Source organism: Falco naumanni, chromosome 3, assembly GCF_017639655.2.
Source record: "Falco naumanni isolate bFalNau1 chromosome 3, bFalNau1.pat, whole genome shotgun sequence".
NCBI classification, from domain to species: Eukaryota; Metazoa; Chordata; class Aves; order Falconiformes; family Falconidae; genus Falco; species Falco naumanni.
The window spans coordinates 98,961,014-98,984,714 of NC_054056.1; the positions used below are offsets into that span (position 1 = coordinate 98,961,014).

The following is a 23,701-nucleotide window of genomic DNA, read 5'->3' on the forward strand; positions in this document are numbered from 1 at the left end:
AAGCAGTTCAGTACGTTTTATTCATATACGGAAAGTATATGTAATGGCATACACAGTTTCTGTTAAGAGAACCTCTGAGAATATTACAGAAATTTACACTAATTTATGCAGCTGAATAAATTCCTTAAGTTGCAAAAGTCAGAGACTCATTAATATTTTCCACTTTTTTTTCTTTATTTTCCCACCCTATTTCACACATCCACAGAACCAGTTTCCCTCAGAGGAAATAAAGAACTTTCATTTATAACAGTTGCTATCGCTAATTTTCCAACACAAAGAAAAAAGAAAAGCAAGAAAAAAGAAAAAAAAATCCCCAAACCAACAAAAAACACCACCACCATCCACACCCATATATGGAAGAGTAACTATTACTTGATTTCTCTTCCATTCTGCTCTGGTCTTGTGTTATTTCATCTAAAAACAAAGTGTTCTTTTTTCTCATGACTATTAGTAAATTTCTTCCCTTTTCTCATTAGATACCTGGAGAAAATAATTTCATAATGTTAATCATGTTCATACATTAAGGATATGCTTATATTTATTACTGCATATCCTGGTAGTTTTTACGATCAATTCTGCTGTTAATTGTTTTTCAGGACTTCCATTTAAACTCTTATTTAAGGGATTTGTGACAAATAAAGATACTTATTTCCCCTTATTAACATTCTGAAATGAATTTTTGAAGCACCATTCAGTAGCCTTTGACGCTTTTTGTGTATTAAGTGTTTGCAGCTATACATATAGGTGCATGCATATGTAAATACATAAAAGTAGTTTTGAAGGGGTTTTTTGATTGTGAATTTTTTTAAAAGCTTTCAGATTACTGCTGATTCTTTGGTAGTCTGAGAAAAATAAATACTGTACATGTATAGTTTTCTAAGAAACTGCCTTTGTTTCTAAATGAGACATATTGTGCAATGGCATCAAAGATCAGCTCTATTCCCTCAATTTACCTCTCAGCTTTATCCCTAAAACCTTTTTGCACTCACTTGCTTGTATTTTATATAAATATACACACATACATACATATATATATATATTCTACCATGTAATTGATGTCAGTTTTGCCACACTGGTGTAAACAAAGAGTAACATACCATTTCACTACTGCAAAAAAATGTGCAAACCCATAAAGGGACATAATTTAAAATCAGTTCCCATTTGAGAAATATGTCACAATTACCCCAATTGAATCATTATGTAAAAGAAACATTTTCATTGTGAAATTTGGTATAATGAAACTGAATAAAATGACAAAACTGATTGTTGTAATAACTAGCCTTCATTCAATATAGCCATAAGGAGTGGTTAACTGTCTTCTCCAATGAGATAGCTAAATTATGCCTCCTAAATGCAATCCAGATACAAAACTCCTCAGGAACTAAGCTCCACACGTGGAGCATTTCCACAGGGACTGAATGCAAATACTGCAAACTGCGTATCATATTGAAAGCACTCTCTTTAATAATTATAAAAAATCTGCCAGAAAAAACTATGGCAGAAAACTGAAAACAGATGTAAAAAAGATAAGGAAGTAGAAAGCAAAGGACTGCTGAGAAAAAACTAAGAGTACCGCAGGTAAAACAAAGAAACAAATAGTGAGCAACAACACTGTCTCTCTTTCTTGTTTGTCAGGAAATTTATTTTGTAAATAGAAGAGAAAGCAGTTAAGAAAGACTGATGCTATTATCAATTTACACTCCTGCTTAAATAGCCAGTAAGTAGCTGAATATTTATTTATCATGGATAAAAGACTTAATCGTACTGCTATCTAAAGGCATATAATTTTTTCATCCCCAAAGTAATATTCTGATCCTAAGATCAATTACAAGCAAATATATAACTGTTGTAGTCACCTTGGAAGACTATTGAAAACACAAAATAAAACCAATCATATAGGATTTGTGGGAAATATAGAACAGAGGAAGTGGTTCAAGCAGTAAGATCAATATTGTACTTTTGATCTGCATTTATCAGAATGAATGTGTGAGAGAGAAAAAAAATACACCCTTGCATACTACACTGTCAAATACAAACACATAACAAATAGAACATATACTGCACTGCATTAAGAACCAGGTTATGGATGGAAGAAAAGCTGAAATAAAATAAGCAAATGTTAAGAAAAATCTCCATTCAGTGATTTGCAACACTCAGATTATCCTAATTACTATTAGTGTGTGTGGAAATATTCTTACACTCTGGCAGTAAATAGCTGACTTCACATTAGGGTTCTAATATGCTGTCTACATTAGGATTCTAGACTATTTTAGACTATTCTAGACTGTTTTCAGGATTGTCTTGTTCATTGTAAATGTCTTTATTTTACTGCTGTATCATAAGACTGGGTGTAGTTCCATTTTTTCTGTGATAAGTATATAAAAGACCTATAGAGCAGTCCTACGAATCCAGTTGAGGCCCCTAGGTCTTAATGTAACCCATAATTTAAAATATTGAATCAAAAGATGTCACTTTTGTAAAGGCAATGAATGAAGGCTACAAAGAAAGAGATTAAATGTGAAGGTTTTACTGAGTAGCAGATTTGAAGGGGAAAATAAGCACTGTAACATTCTCAATTTCCTACCTAGCAAAGCTGAGAAGAGTAAGTACGCAAAATATTATTAAGAAACAAAATTAGTCAAAAAGTAGGAATGAAGGATATTAAGAATGTGCAAGCACCAAATAAATTACCTATATTTACATGAAATCTAGCTCTAGCAATGAACTATGAGCATAATAACTTAGTGTCAGAACCTTTGAAATCTCAGCTGCAAATGAGGTTTCTTTTTGTGCAGATTGGTATCTGAGATGCAAAAGTAGGAATAAATGAATACAGAATCTTTACATTAAATGGCAAAAATGTGCCTATGCTTATTTTAGCTGTCTGTAATGTCAAACATCATCATAGTAGTGAAAGAAATCTACCTATCAATATGTTATTGAAAAAGAGATTTGGTTATTATTCAACAAAGTTAATTAACCTGTCAAGATGACCTTAGCTGAGGAGGAAATAATTATTTGCTGGAAATTCGTTCTTGTTTGAAATGAACAGGCTTTCATTTCTCATAAGGATTTTTTTATTTTTTTTTTTTTTACATCCTATTGTTCACAAACAACATCTTCTGTAGAAAATCACAGTATTGAAATGACACTGGCACAGCCCTCAACAAAACAGGTTTTGGGGTCTTCCTCCTGATAGTTTCAGAAGTTCCTTACCTTGCCAGCTGTTCAAGCTGTACTAAAACTGTTCAGGATGACCACTAACGTTCTTTTAAATATTTTTTAATTCATGGCCCACAGAGGGAAGTTCTCTGCGGAATTCCTTGAAATGGCTGAATAATTCTTTAAAGATGAAACATCATATACCTAATTTGAAATCTAGTTATTATTATTATGCAGTAGTATTAAAGAACAAAAGCATCTGGCTAACTCTAGATATATTAATTCAGTATCACTGGAGAGACAGATTCCCTTTTAGTTGAAAAACCATGAGTTAAAAAAATATATTTTACAAACAGTGAAGAGAAACAACAGTGCTCGTATGTTTTCCCAAAAGTTTTGAGGATTAAAACAGTAGCAGAAAGGCTACACTTCAGAGGATACGTAGCCACAGAAACTTTTCAGTGACTGAAAGCTGATTGGAAAATATAAATACAACAGTTCCTTTGTCCTTACCTGGTAGAAATGTAAAGGTAACACTCCTGAGCATGCATACCTTCCTCTCAGATAAAAGAACTGAAAGATAACTTCCCAGCTCTACTGTTCTACCTTGCCCTTCCAAATACATAAATTGCATATAATGTAAATATGTATGCATTTCAGTTCCTGATTTAATTAACTACAACATACATAAAATTAATATTTTTTCATATATTCTAATTCAATTATCTAACCTCTCCACTGGTGCTTTCATTCACTAATGTACACACATCTTATAAACTGGTCTGGTGAAAAAAAACTTTTCATCTCTTACCACGTTCTATTTCAGTTACAAATTGACTGGAGGTGCTAAATAGAAGATCCTCACCTGTCCCCCCACACCTCTCCACAGCACTGATTGATTTATGCACTGCATATTCTTCACTGTCAGCTTACAAGGTTGCTTTGTCCCAGCTGGTATGTCTGCTATGCTTTTTACCCCATTGCCAGCATTGCTTTGTACAGAACTGTTAGATAATTGTTTTCTCATATGTCATCATTTTTTTCTTTGTGAGTAGCAGGCTGTCACCAATGACTCATCAGTATTTGGAATTAGTATTTTTGTGTGAAAAAAAGAAGAGAGAGTTGAGTAAAACAGGTAAAAAATCCTCAGCTAACAAGTCACAGGTGGTGTCTTCATTAGCATTTTAGTTCAGATCTTCCTTGTAATTCTTAAATGTGCTGAGTGGCTTTGCTATGAACAAATTAGCTTCCTTTCAGAGGAAGCACATTGAGAAGCAAAATTCTAGGTTGCGCAAAACAAGTGTTTTATCTCCCTTTGGAGACAAAGACGTCAAAATTGTTGACAGGTTCTTTTGAAAACTTAGAACCATATGAGTAATGACGACATTTAGCCCAGAGGACTAGACTAGATACCATCCAAGGAAAATTCTCTGAACCATATGTAATGCAGATATAGAGAATTCAGAACCAATTATTTGTCTCATGATCTGCTCCTTTCTGCTGGATTATTTGTTAACGCAGAGAAAGACACAGTACATGAGGTTTACTGTTTCTCTTAGGAGAAAATATGAAAGGTACTCCTGATACTGTTATATGGCGAGTATGAACAAATGCTGACATTTAATGCTCATTCGAACCCAATTACCTTTTTTTCTACTACCTGTCTGTTTTTATTGAAAAATTCTCTAGTATTAGTCATGTACTGGAAACACACCTCCACACGTCTTATTGATCAAGTAAACTCCAGTCTTGATTTTTGCATTTTAATTCATATGGATACTTAGCATTTTATAAAGATGTGTTTAGTTCTTTGGTTGAACATCATTTAATAACATGAAGATTAATAACAAAATAGGAGCTCTTATAGATTTTTAAAAGATTTAATCATATTTCATTGTTTATCTTGATTTCAGATTTAATAATAACTTGCAGAACTTAACACACATCATTCCAGCAATTGCTGATTCTTCCTAGGACATATGTAGGAAATGACAGAAATTAATTTTGTTAAATGCAGGAGACAATACCAACAAATCTGGTTTATCAATATGTTTAGGTGTCAGGAGGAACTGAGAAAGAAGAAGGAATTATGAAATAAGAGTGTAGTCCAGCTGAATTGAAGATGATGGATTTAGAACTTAAAGAAAGTGAAATGTTGGAGTAAGCTCACCAATCAATCAACAAAAAAGAAGTTTGCATAAGATACCTTTCCTCTAATGAGTTTAACGGTTGAAAAGAATCTTTTTTCCCAATTTTCACATGGTTTTCATTGATATAACATCTAAGTATCTTCGAAAATTACTTTCAGTTCTGCAGCTAACACAACTGAGAGAAACTCAATACAATTAGATACCCCCAAAGAGAAGTATGAAACTTTGTACATTACAGTAACAATAAGCAAGGTCCTAGAAAGAAATCAGAATGCTTTGGAATAATCTAAGAAAACAGCTGCTGCTTTTAAGTATAAGAATTGGATCCAAGAGAAATGCTTTTCAAATCACACTGTATTTTTGTTTCGTAGCTTTACTTTGTTAGTTTTTGTTAACTAGATTTTATGAAACAGCAACCAAAATAAAACAGTAAACGTTTTAAAAGCTAACAAATGACCTCAAGAAAATTTATTTCAGCACATAGTGATCTCCACAACATCAACTTCTGTCCACAATCACTTTAAAAATTGTGCTGCTTTCTGGAAACATCTATGTATTTCCTCCTTCCAAGCTATGTTAGCATAAAAAAAAAAAAAAAAAAAAAAAAAAAAAAAAAAAAAAAAAAAAAAAAAAAAAGAGTATTCCTGATTCTCAAATCATGATGTTGTAAAAGTAATGATCTTCTGCTAGTACTTTTCCTTTGTGTTAATAAAAAGTCTGAAAATTGTGCTAATGAAGAAAGGGAAGAAAATCCCAGCATTAGAGAAATCTTCTGAAATGTTAAGAAAATATATTCATCATTCACATATCAGTCAAAAAATCTGAAAGTACTATGGAGTTAATGAAGTAGACCCTATTTATTTTCAATCTAGGAAATGCTTTGTTTAATAAATAGCTAATTACAGACATTAAAATAAATAAAAAACCCTCAAAACTTTTTATATTTATGAAAATTTATGTTTCAATGATTGTTGTTACTCATGTCAGTAAATTAAAGCAAATAAAATTACTGTCATAAATAAAATAATATTAATGTGTTCATTTTTCATATAAGCAGGAACAGAAGATTACTTTCTTAATCAAATTTTTAAATATTTTTCCCTAAGGAAAGTGTATGAAAAATACACATATTTGTCAGTCTCTTTTTATGAATAGGTTATCCAATAGAAATCTATTGTATGTTTCTGAACGCATCCTCAGTAAGTTTGCGAATGACACCAAATTGCAGGGGAGTGTTGACCTGCTGGAGGGAAGGAAGGCTCTACAGAGGGATCAGGACAGACTGGATCGATGGGCCAAAGCCAGTTGTATGAGGTTCAACAAGGCTCAGTGCCAGGTCCTGCACTTGGGTCACAACAACCCCCCACAACGCTACAGGCTGGGGCAGAGCGACCGGAAAGCTGCCTGGGGGGAAAGGACCTGGGGGTGCTGGCTGACAGCCAGCTGAACGAACATGAGCCAGCAGTGGGCCCAGGTGGCCAAGAAGGCCAATAGCATCCTGGCTTGTATCTGAAACAGTGTGGCCAGCAGGACTAGGGAAGTGATTGTCCTTCTGTGGTCAGCACTGGTGAGGTCATACCTTGAATCCTGTGTTCAGTTTTGGGTGCTTCACTACAAGAAAGACACTGAGGTGGTGGAGTGTGTCCAGAGAAGGGCAACGAAGCTGGTGAAGGGTTTAGAGAACAAGACTTCAGGAAAAATTTCATTACTGAAAGGGTGGTCGGTCATTCGAATAGGTGTCCTGGTTTCAGCTGGGATAGAGTTAATTTTCTTCTTAGTAGCTGGAGCAGTGCTGTGTTTTGGATTTGGTGTGAGAACAATGCTGATAACACACTTATTTTTTACTTTTTGCTGGGTAATGTTTATACTAAGTCAAGGACTTTTTAGTTTCTCAGGCCTTGCCAGCAAGAAGAATGGAGAGGCACAAGAAATTGAGAGGGGATATAGCTAGAACAGTTGATCTGAACTAGCTGAAGAGCTACTCCATACCATGGGATGTCATGCTTGGTATTTAAATTCAGGAAGGGGGAAGGGTGACCGGGCCAGTCAATTGTTGCTCGGGACTGGCTGGGCATCCGTCAACAGGTGGTGAGCAGTTGTATTGTGCATCACTTGTTTTCTTTTCTCCCTTCCCTTTAGATTTCATTCCTCTCCCTTTCTCCTTCTTTTTCATTATAAATGTTGTTGTTGTCAATATTATTATTATTAGTCTTTTGCTTTATTTCAATTATTAAATTGTTCTTATCTCAACCCTTGAGTTTTATATTCCTTTCTGATTCTCCTCCCCATCCTTGTAGGTGAGGGGGGGAGTAAGCGAGTGGCTGTGTGGCACTTCAATACTGGCTGGGGTTAAACCATGAAAACAGGCTGTCCAGGTAGATGGTGGAATCAGCATCCCTGGAGGTGTTTAACCAATACCTGAATGCAGTGCTAACATCGTTTAGTGGTGGACTTGGCAGTTAAAGGTTGGACTTGATGATCTTAAAGGTCTTTTCCAACTTAAATGATTCTATGAATGTTTCTCCAGGATTCATTACATAGACTTTCCCTCAGAAGCCGATGTAATGTTTTCAGTATAGAAGATGATCAAGCACAATAAATTGTAAGAGGCAGCCTTGGAGACAGAACAGTCAAGTTCTGCCTTTGACTGTTATTTTAAAAGGCTAAAGTGATATTTTTCCTTATTTTTGCACTATAAAATCTTGTGAAACATTTATTTGTTTTTTAGACTTATACAACAGAATTACTTCAAGAGTTTTCTGTTTTGGTTTGTGGGTTTTTTTACATTTTGAACACTGTTTTTTCTCACCAGCTATAAAGTATAAGAATACTCATCAAGAACTCAATTTCCCACTACCCTTAATGAAAGATCAAGTCAAGATCATTACATTAATATGATCATTCACACACTGTTACATTGTTGTTTAGGTATGAGGAAAAAAAAGTGAGGTTCAGAAAGGAGGACAGTTGTGTTAAGTGTTCTAATTCTCTTTGCCATCTACTGTCTTCTAAGATTCAATAGCCATTGAATACATAAAGTACTGTTCTTCAATTTGTAATAAAAGAAGCGGGATTGGAAAAAGAAAGACAAAAAAGGGCTATGAAAACTATCAACGTATTATGACACTATTATGGCTGTCATTAAAATAACACATTACTGTCTACAATGTTACGGAATTTTATTTGTGCTGTAATACAGTTTGGCTTTTAGTGATTTTTTTTTTTTTTTTTTTTTTTTTTTTTTTTTGTGATTTAAAGCTTACCTATGTTCTAGTTTTCTTCAATATCTAATTAGGTTCAACACTAACTAGTTTTAGGTTCTGCTGCTGCTACTTACATTCTTATTTATTCTACCTTTCATAAATTTTTCAGATTATGCATAAATGGAATGAAAATTGTTTAACAGAATGATTACTCAGAAATTATCTGGCTAGTACTTTTGAAAAAATAACTTGTATTTTTGAACAAAATACTTGGACAAGGACATTGTTATATCCTGTAGGATTTCATTAATGTAATCTAAATGTACTCTTAAGGTCATTTCAATGCTTAAAATAGAAATATGCTGGTAGCCACTTGAGTCCAAGCATAGCTTCATTTTTCAGCGAGTGGAAAGGCTCTAAGACTAATGATAAAATTTTTTTGCAGCTGAGAGCAGAAAATGTTAGAAGGTGAAATTTGATTTTTTTCTTACTATTTTTCAGTAAATGAAAACAAACACCAGAATTTATTCATAAGTTGCACAAAAATGTATTTATTGGATCATTACAATACCTGTAGCATTACAATGCTCTGTAGATTTTCTTGCTGTATTTTATGTCCTTTCTCCCACAATCTACCATTTAGTTAATTTCTTCTACTTTCTCCATCTTCTGACAACACTTTCTTTCTCAACCTTCTTAAAATTCTTTTTCTAGCTTCTGATTTGTCATTAGCCGAACCCACCTCTCTAAGTCCCAAATTACTTGTTGAAAAAACAAGAATTGAACAGTTAGTCTAAATCTTTCCAGAAAGCTTATTCCCACACAGTGATACAGCACACCAGGCAGTGCTGCTGCAAGAGAAATTAGGTAGCTGTTACCCTGTCTTTTTTATAAATTTGCTCAGTCACTAGCTTTCTTTTTTTTTTTTATTTTTAAATAAAAAAATAGCTATACATGCTTTTTTTTAATGCTATATATGATGTATACTCTCTTTACTACATTCTATTTATGTAAGTAAAAATTTATTTATGCTCTCTTCAACAATTTGCCATCATTTAAGCTTTGAAGATATATATTTGAAGATTTATTCTACTTCTATTTGTCTGATAGAAGAGGTATCTTTTAGGTTACTGTTTCCCTCCCTTGACAGGTGGTTGTTTTAACACATTGTATTAACAGTTTATTGTTACTGGACATCATGTTATATGAACTTAATAGTAATGAATCTCTTCTGAGAAGTAAAAAAAGTTTTGTTTCATCTGAAAATTAATTACTTCAGTGTCTTCTTTTAAGTTTGAAGTAGAGATTATGCATCCTCTTCCTATTACTCAGCTTATATTACATTTTTATTGCTACAGACAAATGTAAGAGAAATTAAATTCTTTCTGTGTGATTTGCACTTGACAAAGTTATTTTGGCAAAATTCTTAAATGCAAGTATTTTACCAGGGTGCTATTCACAAGTAGCAGACAATTTGGCTTGTTTTAGATTAATATTTCTGTGATGAAAATTTTTACATATCTCCAAAACTCAATAGTTGCAAACTTTGTAGACAAACCAGTAAAAATAGAAAAGGAAGGAAAAATAGGGCATAACATTTTGATTACACACATATTATGGTGTCTCAAAACTTTTAGATTTAAACCAATCTTTTTTACAATTTCTGACAACTTGCAAGTAAAATAAAATGAAACATTAAGATCTTTTCTTTTTTTCCCTCTCTGCTAAATGGCTTTCATTGTAAAAGTGAAACATAAACAAAGCCTGTCTGTTCCCCTCAGCTGTATGGCAGGAAACATTCCAGGCTCAGACTTGTAGCTTGATAGGCAACACTTTTGCTCATTCTGCAGTCATTCATATTGAAATTAAGTGAAGATTTTGCACCACATAATGCTGTATTACAGAAGGAAACTTATTTCAGATGGAGAGTAGTCTAAAAAGGGAAACTGCAATCTACACAAAGAGATATTGCAACAACCCCCTATATTTAATGTATATACTAGTTCAGATTCTTCTGAAAGCCTCAGTTTCTAGATATTCTTTTATAGTCTCATGCCCCACAAATGTCAAGGTACAATACAACTTTCATATTGCATTCTAAAATCAGAATGCTATGATAGATTTCATTTCAACAGAAACTAAAATCAATGTCTCTACAGTTAACATAATAACCCAGATCAAGTTACACATGATAATAATGAATTAAAAAAAATCCCAAAATTGTTTCACTGAGATCACAAGTTCATTTTATTCATAACTGATTCAGGAACTGTTGTCTGTATTATACAGTTTCTGGATAATGATTTTCTTCTCAGAAATAATGCTGCAGTGGTCCTGTCAAAGGTTCCACAGTTACTATTTTTTTCTGTGCCTTTTGCAGTTCTATAACATAACCACTGAGTTCAGGTGGACTATGCAGATATTTTGCTATGGATATATATTAAAGTTGACACATACGGAATCAATCAGTCTTGCTGTTTATGTATAGGTCTGTTTTAGAGATATAAGCAGCAGTTCAGTAACAAGTTTTTACATGTTGAGAAGATACTGAAAAAAGGATTCAGTCTATGGAAAGGTAACTATAGTTATAATTTGATAAGAAAAACAACCCAGCCATACACATATTTAAAATGCAGAACTCTTTTCAATGTCTGTGCTAACTGAAGGAGGCAAGCTGATTCATTTTGTCTTACTTTTGCCTGGTAGAGAGAAAGAAAATAGGCAAGCCATGATAGTAGTAGCCATACCTAAACATCTGGTCTCCATTCCTCTCCAGAGTCCAGAAGACAGACATTCCCTCACCGCAGAGCCAACTAGCATGTATCCTGAGTCACAAGTAAATATAGCTGTAGATCCGTATGTGATTTGAGTTCCAATCTTATTCCCATTTGGAGGTGTAGGAAGTTCTCCACATGAAATAACTTTATGGCAAAATCAAAACAAAACAGAAACGTACAGCTGAGTATCACAAACAAACATACAATACTACTTATCAACCAGTCAACCACACCAATAAATTTCACAGCTTGAAGTATTTTGCTGTGTAGAAAAAAAAAGAATAAAACCTGCATACAAAGACTATTACTTCCCCAGAAATAATACTTATTAGAAGGGGGAACGGGATGGGATGGGACACATACACACCGACCAATTAAAATTCTCTGTAAAGCTACAAACCTCCACCATTCAGAACATTATTATTTGCTATTTAATTACTTTGGTTTTATCAATGACTTTTCCTTTAATATTGGAATATCACAATTGTTGCTATTTAAAAATATATCTTTATATTTCTTTAGGAAGATGTCATGTTTATTTTCTAGTTCATAGTTAAATGCTTGCCCCAGTATACACACAATATGTTGTTATAATGAGTGAATGATGTGTGTGGAATTCCTTGCTATTCATTTGCAATTCCACGCAACTTTTCATTCAAAATAACATTTTTTCTTTCATAACCTTCTTTTAAGAATTATTTAAAAGGACTTTACTATTAGTAAATAAGAGGGTGGCTTATCAAAATGTGAAAGAAGCCAGTGCGCTTTATGCAAAAAAAAAGTGATTGGTAATATTGTAAATAAAACTTTCCAAAACATAGTGAAAAAAGTTTGTCTTTTAAAGGAAAAAGGGTTACAAATATATATAGTATGCAAAATATCTATATAGAGAGAGATGCAGACATATACACAATGTTTAATAATAGCAGAGGTGAAATATTGCAATTAAATTTTGAAAATCCTCTAAATTATATATTAATTTCCAGTACGTTATAAAGAATTAAAAATTAAGATTATTAAGAATATTATTATTAAGAAATTAAAATTAATTTTCAATATAATTAATCTGTCTTCAGAACTGCATTTTTCTAGACTACACAGCATTCCTGACCTAGAAAAATATATAGGAAAATGTTCTTTATTACTTAGTTGTACCTTCACGGATTTAGGGACCTTTAAAATCCAGAAGCATGCTTACTGGTATTTCCTTGTCACTAAAACTAATGGATTGTATTTGTAAATAGCAGCCTGTAGGATAGCCAGGAATTGCAGCCAGGAACATTTTTTATTATTAACTGATTCCAATATTTAACTAGTTAATTTCTAATTCAGCCAAATAAAACATTTTTATCTGAAACCTGTACAGCAGATGCAGATACAGCATGTACTCACTTTGGCAGTAAGGCCGCTCATTTCTCCAACTCCAGGTACCATTAGCAAGACACTCGATAGATGCTGGTCCCAAACCATAATACCCTGGATCACAGCTGAAAACTACTTTTGTTTTATACTCATAATGTGAACCATTCACTATTCTCCATCTTCCATGTTCCAGTGTGAAAGAATTGATGCTCGGACATGTAACAACTTCCAAAATAACAAAAACACACAGTTATTTGTGGCTTAGTACAGGCAAATGAGGAAAATCTGTACAATTACTAATTCAGAAATGTATTTTAAACACAGTGACATAATATTTGAAGAGTAAGGCTTTATTTGAAATTGCCTGGTTAGCAGGTACAACTTCTATCATTTAATTAATAATGATCAATGGCCCAGACAGAGCAGTGATTGTGTATGCAGAGCTAGGCAACTGGTGTAGAGAGAGAATCTATACCACGGTTGAATTCACTGTAGATTGATAGTAATGGAACTCCTGTGACACTTTACATCAAACATCAGAATCTTTACTAAAATGTTAGCTGAATTTCAATATAGGAATTATTTTTCTACCAATGTAAATTCTATGAGATCTTAAAGACTCATTTGGAGAGTCTGCACATTGGTGACAGGTAAAATAATGTCCATATCCAAGGTGGTTTTTCAGCAGCTACACATTTTTATCTGATGTCTTAATTTTATGTGTTCTTCCTCTAAAAAACATATGTTCCACAACTCTAATAGAAAAAGGTTAACAAGGATTATAATATTTTCCATAATCAAAAGGCACAGAGGAAAATCTTTGCTGGTTACTACTTTCTCTGTCTCCATTTGGATTGGTTCTTTAGATAGAGGAAGAGGCATGAGGCAATACAATTTACAAGAACAAGAAAAAGAAACAAAAGGAAAAATGGAAAATCCTTGAAAATTATTCTAGGGTATGTTTTCCTTCCTTTCCAAAATTCATTGGGTGAGATAATCCAAATCTTAATGTGCATCAGACACTCTGACTTTTTTTATCAGTCTTACAATCACCTGGGTTTTCATACCCCATTAATAACTGATGGTATCCACTTCTCTTTGGGACTGAACATGCACTTTCTCTTTAGTGATGTTCCCCCAGGTTTAGATCGTGTAGGATTACAGTGATGGGCTGAATATAAACAATAAGAAGCAGGTTCAAACAAATATCCCAAAGTACTAAAGACTTTGCAATTCTGGAGAGTAAATAGGGTTTGTTAACAGTATATGAACTGTGCAGCTGTCACTGATGAGATGGCTCTTCCATAAACCTCTGCAGCCATTAATTTTGCTACAGCTGTAAATAAATTATCAGAGTGAATGTATTCTATGTGTAATATATTTCTTCTGCTCTCACAGAATGTTTCAACATATATCTCAGATAGACACATTTCAAATAGGTGTTTTGCAATAATCTAATACCAGATATTATTCATAAATTAAAGTAAACCGAAGGTGAAAGTTTAAGTAATGTGAAGAGTTGTGCCTTGCATAAAACCCCAAAATGTACAGCCAGGTTCTTACTCACTGTGGGGTTTTTACATGTTACTTACCTACACAGCGAGGTGTTTTATTGTGATTGCTCCAGGTACCATCCGGCTGGCAGACTGCAGTAGTAAGTTCCTTGGCTGATAGTCTATATCCATCATTGCAAAAATAAGTAACGCGTGTGCCAACTAAATAATCTGTAGTTAATATCCCACCATTTAATGGAGCTTTAGGAATGCCACAAGATATTGCTGAGTAAAGAGAAAGACATAGTTACTTTGTATCTTCTTCACTATAAGCTTTCACTCATCTCAGAGGGTTTAAGCATTGAAACAACAGTCTTAAATTGATAAAAATTACTTTTTAACACAATAATGTTTGTTTCAGTGTACAAAAAAAAAATCCCTTAAAATTTTAGGAAATTAAACCTCAGAAAGTTTTTGTCTTTCGGTAGAGGAAGTTAAAAATAGTGCAGCTATCCAAATGCAGAAGACAATCAAAGAGGGAGTAAAGAATATCTGGGAAAAATATGATCAACGTGGTTGAATGAGTAAAACACCAGTCTAAGATATCAGGAATCTAGTTTGTACTTCAGGTTTCTTCCATCAGATACACTCTGTGACCTCTGGCAAAGCACTAAAATTAACTTTCAACAGTCTAGTTTTCCTCCTGCAAAGCAGAAATAAAATATCCTTTTAAAAATATTGAACCATAGAATCATTTAGATTGGAAGTGACATTAAAGACCATTTAGTTCCAACCCATCAGCCAAGGGCAGGGACACCTTCGACTAGAACAGGCTGCACAAAGCCCCATCCATCCTGGTCTTCAACACTTCCAGGGATCAGGTACCCACAACTTCCCTGGGAAATCTGTTCCAGTCTCTCACCACTGTCATGGTGAAAAATTTCTTCCTTGTATCTAATCTAAATCTACCTTCCTTCAGTTTAAAGCCATTCCCCCTTGTCCTACCACTATAGGCCCTTGTAAAAAGTCCACCTCCAGATTTATTATAGGCCCCCTTGAGGTACTAAAAGGCCAATGTAAGGTCTCCCCCAAACCCTCTCTTCTCCAGGCTGAACAACCCTAACTCTTTCAGCCTGTCTTTGTAGGAGAGGTACTCCAGCCCTCTGATAATCTTCATGACCCTCCTCTGGACTCACTCCAACAGGTCCATCTCCTTCTTATGTTGCAGGTCCCAGAGCTGAACATACTACTCCAGGTGGGATCTCACAAGAACAGAGTAGAGGGCCTCCTTCAGCCTGTTGGCCATACTTCTTTTGATGCAGCCCAGAACATGGTTGGCTTTCTGGGCTAAAAGCACACATTGCCAGCTCATGTTGAACTTGTCATCCACCAGCACCCACAAGTCCTTTTCCTCAGGGTTGCTCTCAGTTCATTCCCTACCCAGCCTGTATTGATACTGTGGGTTGCTGTGACACAGGTGCAGGACCTTGCACTTGGACTTGTTGAATTTCATGTTTGCATGGGTCCACTCTCAAGCCTGTCAAGGTCCCTCTGAATGGCATCCCTTCCCTCCAGTGTGTTGACCATACCACTCAGCTTGGTGTCACTGCAGACTTGCTGAGGGTGCACTCATTCCTACTGTCCATGTTGCCAACAAAGATGTTGAACAGTGCCAGTCCCAATACCAACCCCTGAGGAATGCCACTTGCTACTGGTCTCCACTTGGACATCAAGTCATTGACTACAACACATTGAGTGCAACCATCCAGCCAACTCCTTATCCACTGAGTGGTTTATCCATCAAATCTATGTCTCTCCAGTTTAGAGGCAAGGATGTCATGTGTGTAAAATACTTTGCACAAGTCCTGGTAGATGATGCCCGTTGCTCCTCCCTCATCCACAAATACTAACACTGTTGTAGAAGGCCACCAAATCTGTCATGCGTAATTTGCTTTTAGGGACGCCATATTGGCTGTCACCAATCACCTCCTTATTTTCCATATGAGTTAGAATAGTTTCCAGGAGGATCTGATCCATGATCTCGCCGGGCACAGAGGTGAGACTGACTGGCCTGTAGTTCCCCACACATTCCTTTTTTCCCCTTTTAAAAATGGCAGTTATGATTCCTCTTTGCCTGTCAGTAGAACTTCACCAGACTGTCACAACTTCTCAAATATGACGGAAAGTGGATTAGTAAACTCATCTACCAGTTCCCTCAGGACCCGTGGATGTATCTCATCAGGTCCTGTGGACTTGTGCATCTTCACGTTCCTTAAATGGTCTCAAACCTATCTTACCCTACAGTGGGTGGTCCTTCATTCTCCCAGTCTCTACCTTTGCCTTCTGTGACTTGGGCGGTGTGGCTGGAGTACTCGTCAGTGCAGACCGAGGCAAAAAAGTCATTGAGTACCTCAGGCTTCTCCATGTCCCTGGTAACCAAGTCTCCCATTTCCTTCCAAAGAGGGCCCACATTTTCCCTAGTTTTCCTTTTATCACAAACATAAGTCTAGAAGCTTTTCTTGTTGCCTTGACATCTCTGGCCATATTTAATTCTATCAGGACTTTGGTATTCCTAACCTGATCCCTGGCTGCTTGGCCGCCCAGGCTTTCCACCCTTGCAGGCTTCCTTTTAGTGTTTGCGTTTATCCAGTAGCTCCTTGTTCATCCATTCAGGCTTTTTTTTGCCTAACTTCCTCTTTGTTGGAACACATCACTCCTGAGCTTGGAGGAGGTGATCCTGGAATATTAAGCAGCTTTCTCAGGTCCCTCTTCCCTGCAGGCCTTTATCCCATGGTGCTCTAACAAGCAGATCCCTGAAAAGGTCAAAGTCTGCTCTCTGAAGGCAAGGGTAGTGATCTTGCTGTGTGCCCTCATCACTGCCCTAAGTATACTGAACTCCACCATTTTGTGGTCACTGCAGCCAAGGCTGCCCTTGAGCTTCACATTCCCCAGCAGCCTCTCCTTGTTGGTGAGATCAAAGTCTAGCATGACACCTCTCTTTGTTGGCACCTCTAACACTTGGAGAAAGAAGTTGGAAATTGGCAAACGAAAGTGTAAGCCGCTTTTTTTTTTTTTTTTTTTTTTTTTTTTTTTTTAATTATTCAGCAGAAAGAAAAGATGTGGCTTTAAATAATGCTCTGTCTGTTTTGGGAATAAAATCAAAACTAAGCCTTTTCCACATTTTAACACCACACTTATAATGCAGGTCAGATTGGAAAAAAAAAAAGAAAAAAAAAAAGGCTTAGACACTTAACACTTACTTTACTTTGAAGTGGAATCTTAAGCCCTAAGAAACCATTTTCCTGCCCACACAAATATGAAAACTTAAGCCTCTCAGACTATGTATAAATACTTGATAAAACCCAGTAATCTGTTTTTGCCCCTATTTTGAGCTTATCTGATATAAGACAGATCTACTTCATAAGCAATATAACAACAGTGTGGCACTGTAGCAAAGCTAATAATCACAGCTGAAACACAAGGTAAAGCACTAATGGCATCACAGCTTGCAGAACAGAGGAGATAGGATTGACGTTAAAATATGCTTGAATTGCCATAAAAATACATGTAAATTTTTTAAAAAGGAACACACTACTGAAAATATCACAGAAAGCTATTATTAATTTGTGCTTCACCTCAACTGGGCAACTATAAAAATATTTATCTTATGGTTATCACATTGTCTACTGGCAGCTAGAGAGAAACACATGTTTACAAGAAAATAAGAAAACTGATTAGGAGACAGTGAAGGCCTCAAGAGAGTCATTGAATTCCATTTTCCAGAGAGTATGAGGACATTATCCCAGAGGTTACATGACAAGTTAATTAAATGAGAAGTTCTATCTTCCACTTCATACTAAACATCTGACAAAGCTGTATTATTTCACCTGATACCACTGAAGAAAGAAACAGTCTCCATGACACTAAAATGAAAACATATGACCAAGTTGGTGCTTATTACATCAATTTCCTCAGTAGCATGGGTTGCAGTAGCTAACATCAGCTAGACCTATTTGTGCAAAGGGGAGGATAACCAAAAGTTGGTATAACCAAGGCATAATCACATAACACTGTTTATCGACTAACTGGCCAAACTAACTTTTTCCTTCAAAAGCACATGTTAATGATAAAAAGAAGTTATAGACAATAATGGGAGTTTCCAGAACTAAATCCACTGCCAGATACATCAGGGCCAGCATTCAGCGGGGTGTAAAAACTAATGTCCACCTGCAGAAGACTTGGAACATGTTAACAGCTGTCACTTATGATTCTGCACACCAACAAATGCTACAGCAATATCTGTTCACATACTGCAAATTCTGTCTTTTAGCAATTAGCAAAATATATATCAAATATGTTATAGATACAAGCTGAAATGTTTTATATCTACCACTGAGATTTATTACTCCAGTATTAAAAACTATCCATTAGTGATTTGATACATTTTGAGTCATATTATCCATGTTAACAGAACAAATCTTATTGCACAAGAAAAATATATCCTTCTCTTAACCATATATTTTTAAGAAAAAAGTTTCATCCCAAGATACCAAATGCTTGATAATAGACTTATATATAAACAGCAGTGTGGTGGGTTGACCTTGGCTGGACACCAGGTGCCACCAAACTACTCTATCACTCCCCTCCTCAGCAGGACAGGGTGGGAGAAAATGAGGTGGAAAAACTCCAACTTGTGGGTCAAGATAAAGGCAGCTTAATGAAGCAATAGCAAAAGTCACACACACAGAAGTGAAAGAAAACAAAATATGTTATTCTCTACTTTCCATCAGCAGGTGATGTTTGGCCACTTCCTGGGAAGCAGGGCTTCAGTATGTGTAGCGATGCTCCAGAAGACAAACACAAATAATGAATGCCTCCCCTTCCTCCTCCTTTCTCTTAGTTTTTCTATCTGAGCAGACGTCATATGGTATGTAATATCCCCTTGGTCACCTTGGGTCAGCTGTCCTGGCTATGTCCCCTCCCAAAATCTTGCCCATGCCCAGCCTACTGGTGAAAGGGCAGGAGGCAAGTTGGAGAGAAAGCTTCAAAGCCATGCAAGCACTGCTCAGCAGTAGCCACACCACTGGTGTGTTATCACCAATACAATATCTAGCTACCAATACAAAGCACAGCACTATGAGGGCTGCTATGGGGCTCAGCCAGACCCAATACACAGAACTCCCAAGGAATAAATGACATTTTTAGTTTACAGTAGTTATGAGTTGAATTTACATATGTGGAAACTTGCACAGCAATTCAGCTTTTAGTTAAGGGACAAAATGTGAAAAGATCAAGACAAGTTATTGCCACATCTAATAACTTGACAGGAAAAACATGACAAATATGGAACACCCAAAGGCCAGAAGACAGGTCTGTTGCAGAAATTTTGGTTATTATATTTCAGCTTCAGCAGCACTGCAAATCAACATCACAATTATAAATGCAACTGAACATTAAAATCCATTCTTTGTTCACAAACATCAGAACACAGCCTTTGGAAGGCCTTTATTAGTTCTCAAGGACCACCAATAAATTCTAAAGACTTATCTGAAACTTCAGAAATTATTATTACACCAGGATGTATTCTTCTGGATATAGTGTTTTAAACTTCACTTACTTAACATCTCTACCTAGAAATCCTGTAAAAGCATTTGCCTGTAATTCATATATGATATTATAGAACATTAATATTCATGAGGCCTGTGTGAGATATTTATTTCCAAGAGAAATATTCCATAATTAAAACCATCATGTAATTCTAGGATAAGTATTAAAATGTGAAAAATAACTGGGAGAAAACCAAATTCTTAAAACACTTTGAATCTTCTGAGATATACGATCAGTTGTAAACATCCAACAATTTCTATGAATTCATGTTAATTCTTGTATTCAGATATCTCATTGTAAACCTATTCATTCATTCAAAATTTACCATAATCAGACCTCATAATTTAATTAACCATGGGAATCCTTTATTGGCCTGTGATGAGAGGCTTAATATCATTAAAACTGAGAATGATACATGGATGACAACACTTTCACATTATGATTTCTTTAAAACATCCCCATATAAACAGAATTGTTAATATCTAAAATTTAGAACAGTAGAAGTTTGTAATTAATTTTTATTATTGTAACCATTATACTAATAGAATATTAGATTTTGAAGCAGTTTCCTTTTACTTCTTTTCATGTCAGAGTAAGGGTGTTTTTGCTGAAACTTTGAAACAAATTTCAGGTAATCGCTAAAGTCTGGCTTGAGGCATTTCTTTTTTATTCCTAACCACCACATTAAGTCTCTTCTACTGAGATATGTTTAGTTCTATAAATAATGTAAAAAAGCTTTTACCCAAGGTTAAAACATGTATTTGGATTTTTCAGATTCTGTCAGTCCATTAGTGCAAGTGATTTGAAGAATGGCTGGTATTACCTATTTAGAGTTTGAGAGATCAAGATTTCTATTCATATAGGTATAAGAATGAGAATGTTTAAAAGTGCTCTAACATTAGGCATAAACTTGGAAAAAAAAGCTGCAGTGGAAAAGGCTACTGTCATTCGTTAGTTACAGGAGAGGGTTCAGAAGTGATACAGATACAAAATGAAAAATGCAAAGAAAAAGCATTAGTTTAAATACAGTCATGAAATATTCTGCTGGCAGTAGAAAATGATTGCCAGGAAATGGACTTAATATTGCTAAAAAAAGACCCAAACCACTAGCTCTGCTGATTGTAGAGGTATCATTAAAGAATCCATAAATTTTAAGGCCTTAGATTTCTCATTTCCTGTAGGATGATGCCAGTATCTACTACTGTGATTTAACTGGTAATATTCATTTAGGAGACAGAAACAAATAGATTAAAATAAGATGTAATATTTTTACAGAAAATGCAATTTTGTTTTCCTTAACTTACAGTGCTATTAAAACCCAGAAAAAAAGCCTAATGCTTTTTTTTTTTTTTTTTTCTTTTTTTTTCTCTTTGTATTAAATGGTCATCTGTGGTAATCCTACCTTCAGATGTGTGAAAAAAATGATTAAAATGGCTATGCTAGTTATGGTATGAATGACAGAGAATGTGAAGTAGAAAGTAAGATTGTGATGTCATCTGATATCACCTGGCAAAATAGTTGGTAAATTCTGACTGACAATTTTAATAGCTGTTAAAACAATGCTCGCCCTCTATATAATGAAGTTTAAAAAACACTAGCTCGTACTTAGGAGTTAGAACTACTTTGTGGCGAAGCTGTACTGCTTAGTAGCAGGGGGAATGGCAAAGCCCTCATGTCTTGTAAATATCGTCTATGAAAGAACATGAGGGATATTTACTGATGGTGTTTGCAACCTTTTGATACAAGAGACCTTATTGTAAATCTTCTGTATCATCTGGGTATAGGGGATAATTTTCACCTCAAAAAACAAAAGGAAGCTTAGATGTGTGACTGATGTATGGAAACAGCTTATCCCTCTCTGGTTCTGCAATAATAATGTGTCTTTATGTTGAACCTGAGGAGTTTGCTATTTTAAGTTGCAGCTACATATCATGGCCACAAACCAATTTCCACACACAAGGACTTGCTGGAAGAATTTAACAAAGTTCGTATCATGTATCAAAGCTAGCCCTCATTAAATGCATAATTATAAATAAATATTATTCAATTAATAAATACAATACATAATTTTCAATATGCTAACAGTTGGCACCAACAGTCTTTGTACTTGTTCAGGCACCGTGACATTACTAGGCACTTAACTCCACTTGTTCCCAAAGTATTGTCTGAGTATTGCATCTATTTCCATTACTGAGCTCAGTATGTTGAGAATAATCATCTGCTATTTGAATTTGATGTTATTTTTTTACTTTTTTTTTTTCATTCCACATTGTTTGATGCACTTAATTAACAGTCTCATCAAGTTCTACAAATAACTGTCATGAAAACATTTCTTAGATAACTGCTGAGGAAAAAAACCTAAGAATTATATGTAGCAAATGCACTGCCTGTATTTTCTTTTTGGAGGACTTTCAGGTTTTTGAATTACAGGTACACTTCTTATATATTGAGAGAAATTTATCAAAAAGCTTTGAAAATGAGATTGTTTCACCTTTGACAAAGGTTAGGTTGTTTTGCTTTAGAAACATACAGTTCACAGACTCTTTGTCAAAAAAAAAAAAACAAACCCTAATGGAAAATTAACATGAAACATTCCTATAGCATTTATCTCCACCAGTCAACAGGAACAAAATGTACACATTTTGAATAAACACATTTGCAAATATTCATGAGAGAAATTTGTTCCAATAGCTCACTGAATGGTGACATAGGTAAGTTATCAGAACAATAACATTCTTTTCAGGAAAAGAATTAAAATATAGTTGTGATGGGTATTAAATATTTATTTCATTCTCCTTATTAACTGGACTATGTTTTGCTTCTATAAGGCAGAAGAAACTAAATATACAGTTAACCTCAGAAATTCTCTTTTAAATTTCAATTTAAACCAGGAAAAATTAGAATGGCATCACAGGCAATGTTTTTTTGGTCCAGTTTCCTGTTTTTGGAAATGTAGCAAGTTTCAGGTCTTTCTGTTTTTTATACAGTTCTTGGATCATCACAGATGTATTTTACTAAATATTCAGTTTTAAATTATCATTTTAATAAAAAAATAGTATTTTAAATTTGTGTGGGTTTTTTTTCTCTCAAAGTGATGTAGATTCTTTTTAGTATTTGCCAGTCTTAGCAAGTTCTGTTGAAATACTGTTTCTTGAAAACACTTCTTTTTTTTTTAAAGTTTTATATGGTCGAAAAATGTATTTAAGTCAGAAAACTGATGGCTTACCTTAGAAAAGGAAAAAGAAAGTTTTTTAGGGTGTATTATTTTATAATGAAAGAATTTACCTTGACAAGCTGGGACTGGAACATCCCATGAGTAATAACCATATGGAGACTTCCTGCATACAGCAGTACTTTTTCCAATGAGCCGAAAACCTCGATCGCAAGCCCAGCGAACCATACTGTTGAGCTGTCCACCTGTCTGACTGACAATGAAACCATGTGGAGGAGACTCTGGAGTACTACAGTAGAGAGCTTTAAACATAAATATTGAATAAATAAAAGATGCATTTAGAATCCAGATGACAATTCCTGACAAATTCGTATTGAATTCATTGGACATCTGATAACAAGCTGAGAAAATGTCACTAAAAGTTGTATTCGCGTTGTGACCATGCATTTATGTATCAAGCAATTTCACTAAGTATAAAGGTGAAAGAATAAGGCTTTATAAGGGCTTCAGGCTTTAGTAGCCTCAAAGGAAATACAGTGATACCTCACATATAATTTTTTTTTCACCTTTCATCTTTTTTTTAAACCAAGTAAGCTACGGAATTTTAGTTCATGATGAAATTTATTGAAATTTTATAAATTTCAATAGTGTGGGGTTGTTTTTTTTTGTTTGTTTGGGTTTTTTTTAAGAAGAAAACATCAAGGGCATACTGCATGCAATTCTTTTCAAATAAGCTTTTTCTTCTCATCTAAGTAAGCTATTTCTTTCAAGTTCT

General features: G+C 34.8%; 1 protein-coding gene across 2 annotated transcripts in view; it reads right to left on the minus strand.

The window, feature by feature from the left end:
* CSMD3 (CUB and Sushi multiple domains 3) overlaps positions 1 to 23,701 on the minus strand; it is a 726,030-nt gene that overhangs the window by 62,161 nt on the left and 640,168 nt on the right. The window contains exons 50-53 of one of the 2 annotated variants that reach the window (XM_040588419.1): positions 23,040 to 23,228; positions 14,247 to 14,432; positions 12,685 to 12,879; positions 11,263 to 11,436 (exon numbers count right to left, since the gene is read on the minus strand). In XM_040588419.1, the coding sequence (XP_040444353.1) occupies positions 11,263 to 11,436; positions 12,685 to 12,879; positions 14,247 to 14,432; positions 23,040 to 23,228 (744 nt within the window). The remainder of the gene's footprint in view (positions 1 to 11,262; positions 11,437 to 12,684; positions 12,880 to 14,246; positions 14,433 to 23,039; positions 23,229 to 23,701) is intronic. The other variant, XM_040588420.1, reaches the window with a different exon arrangement.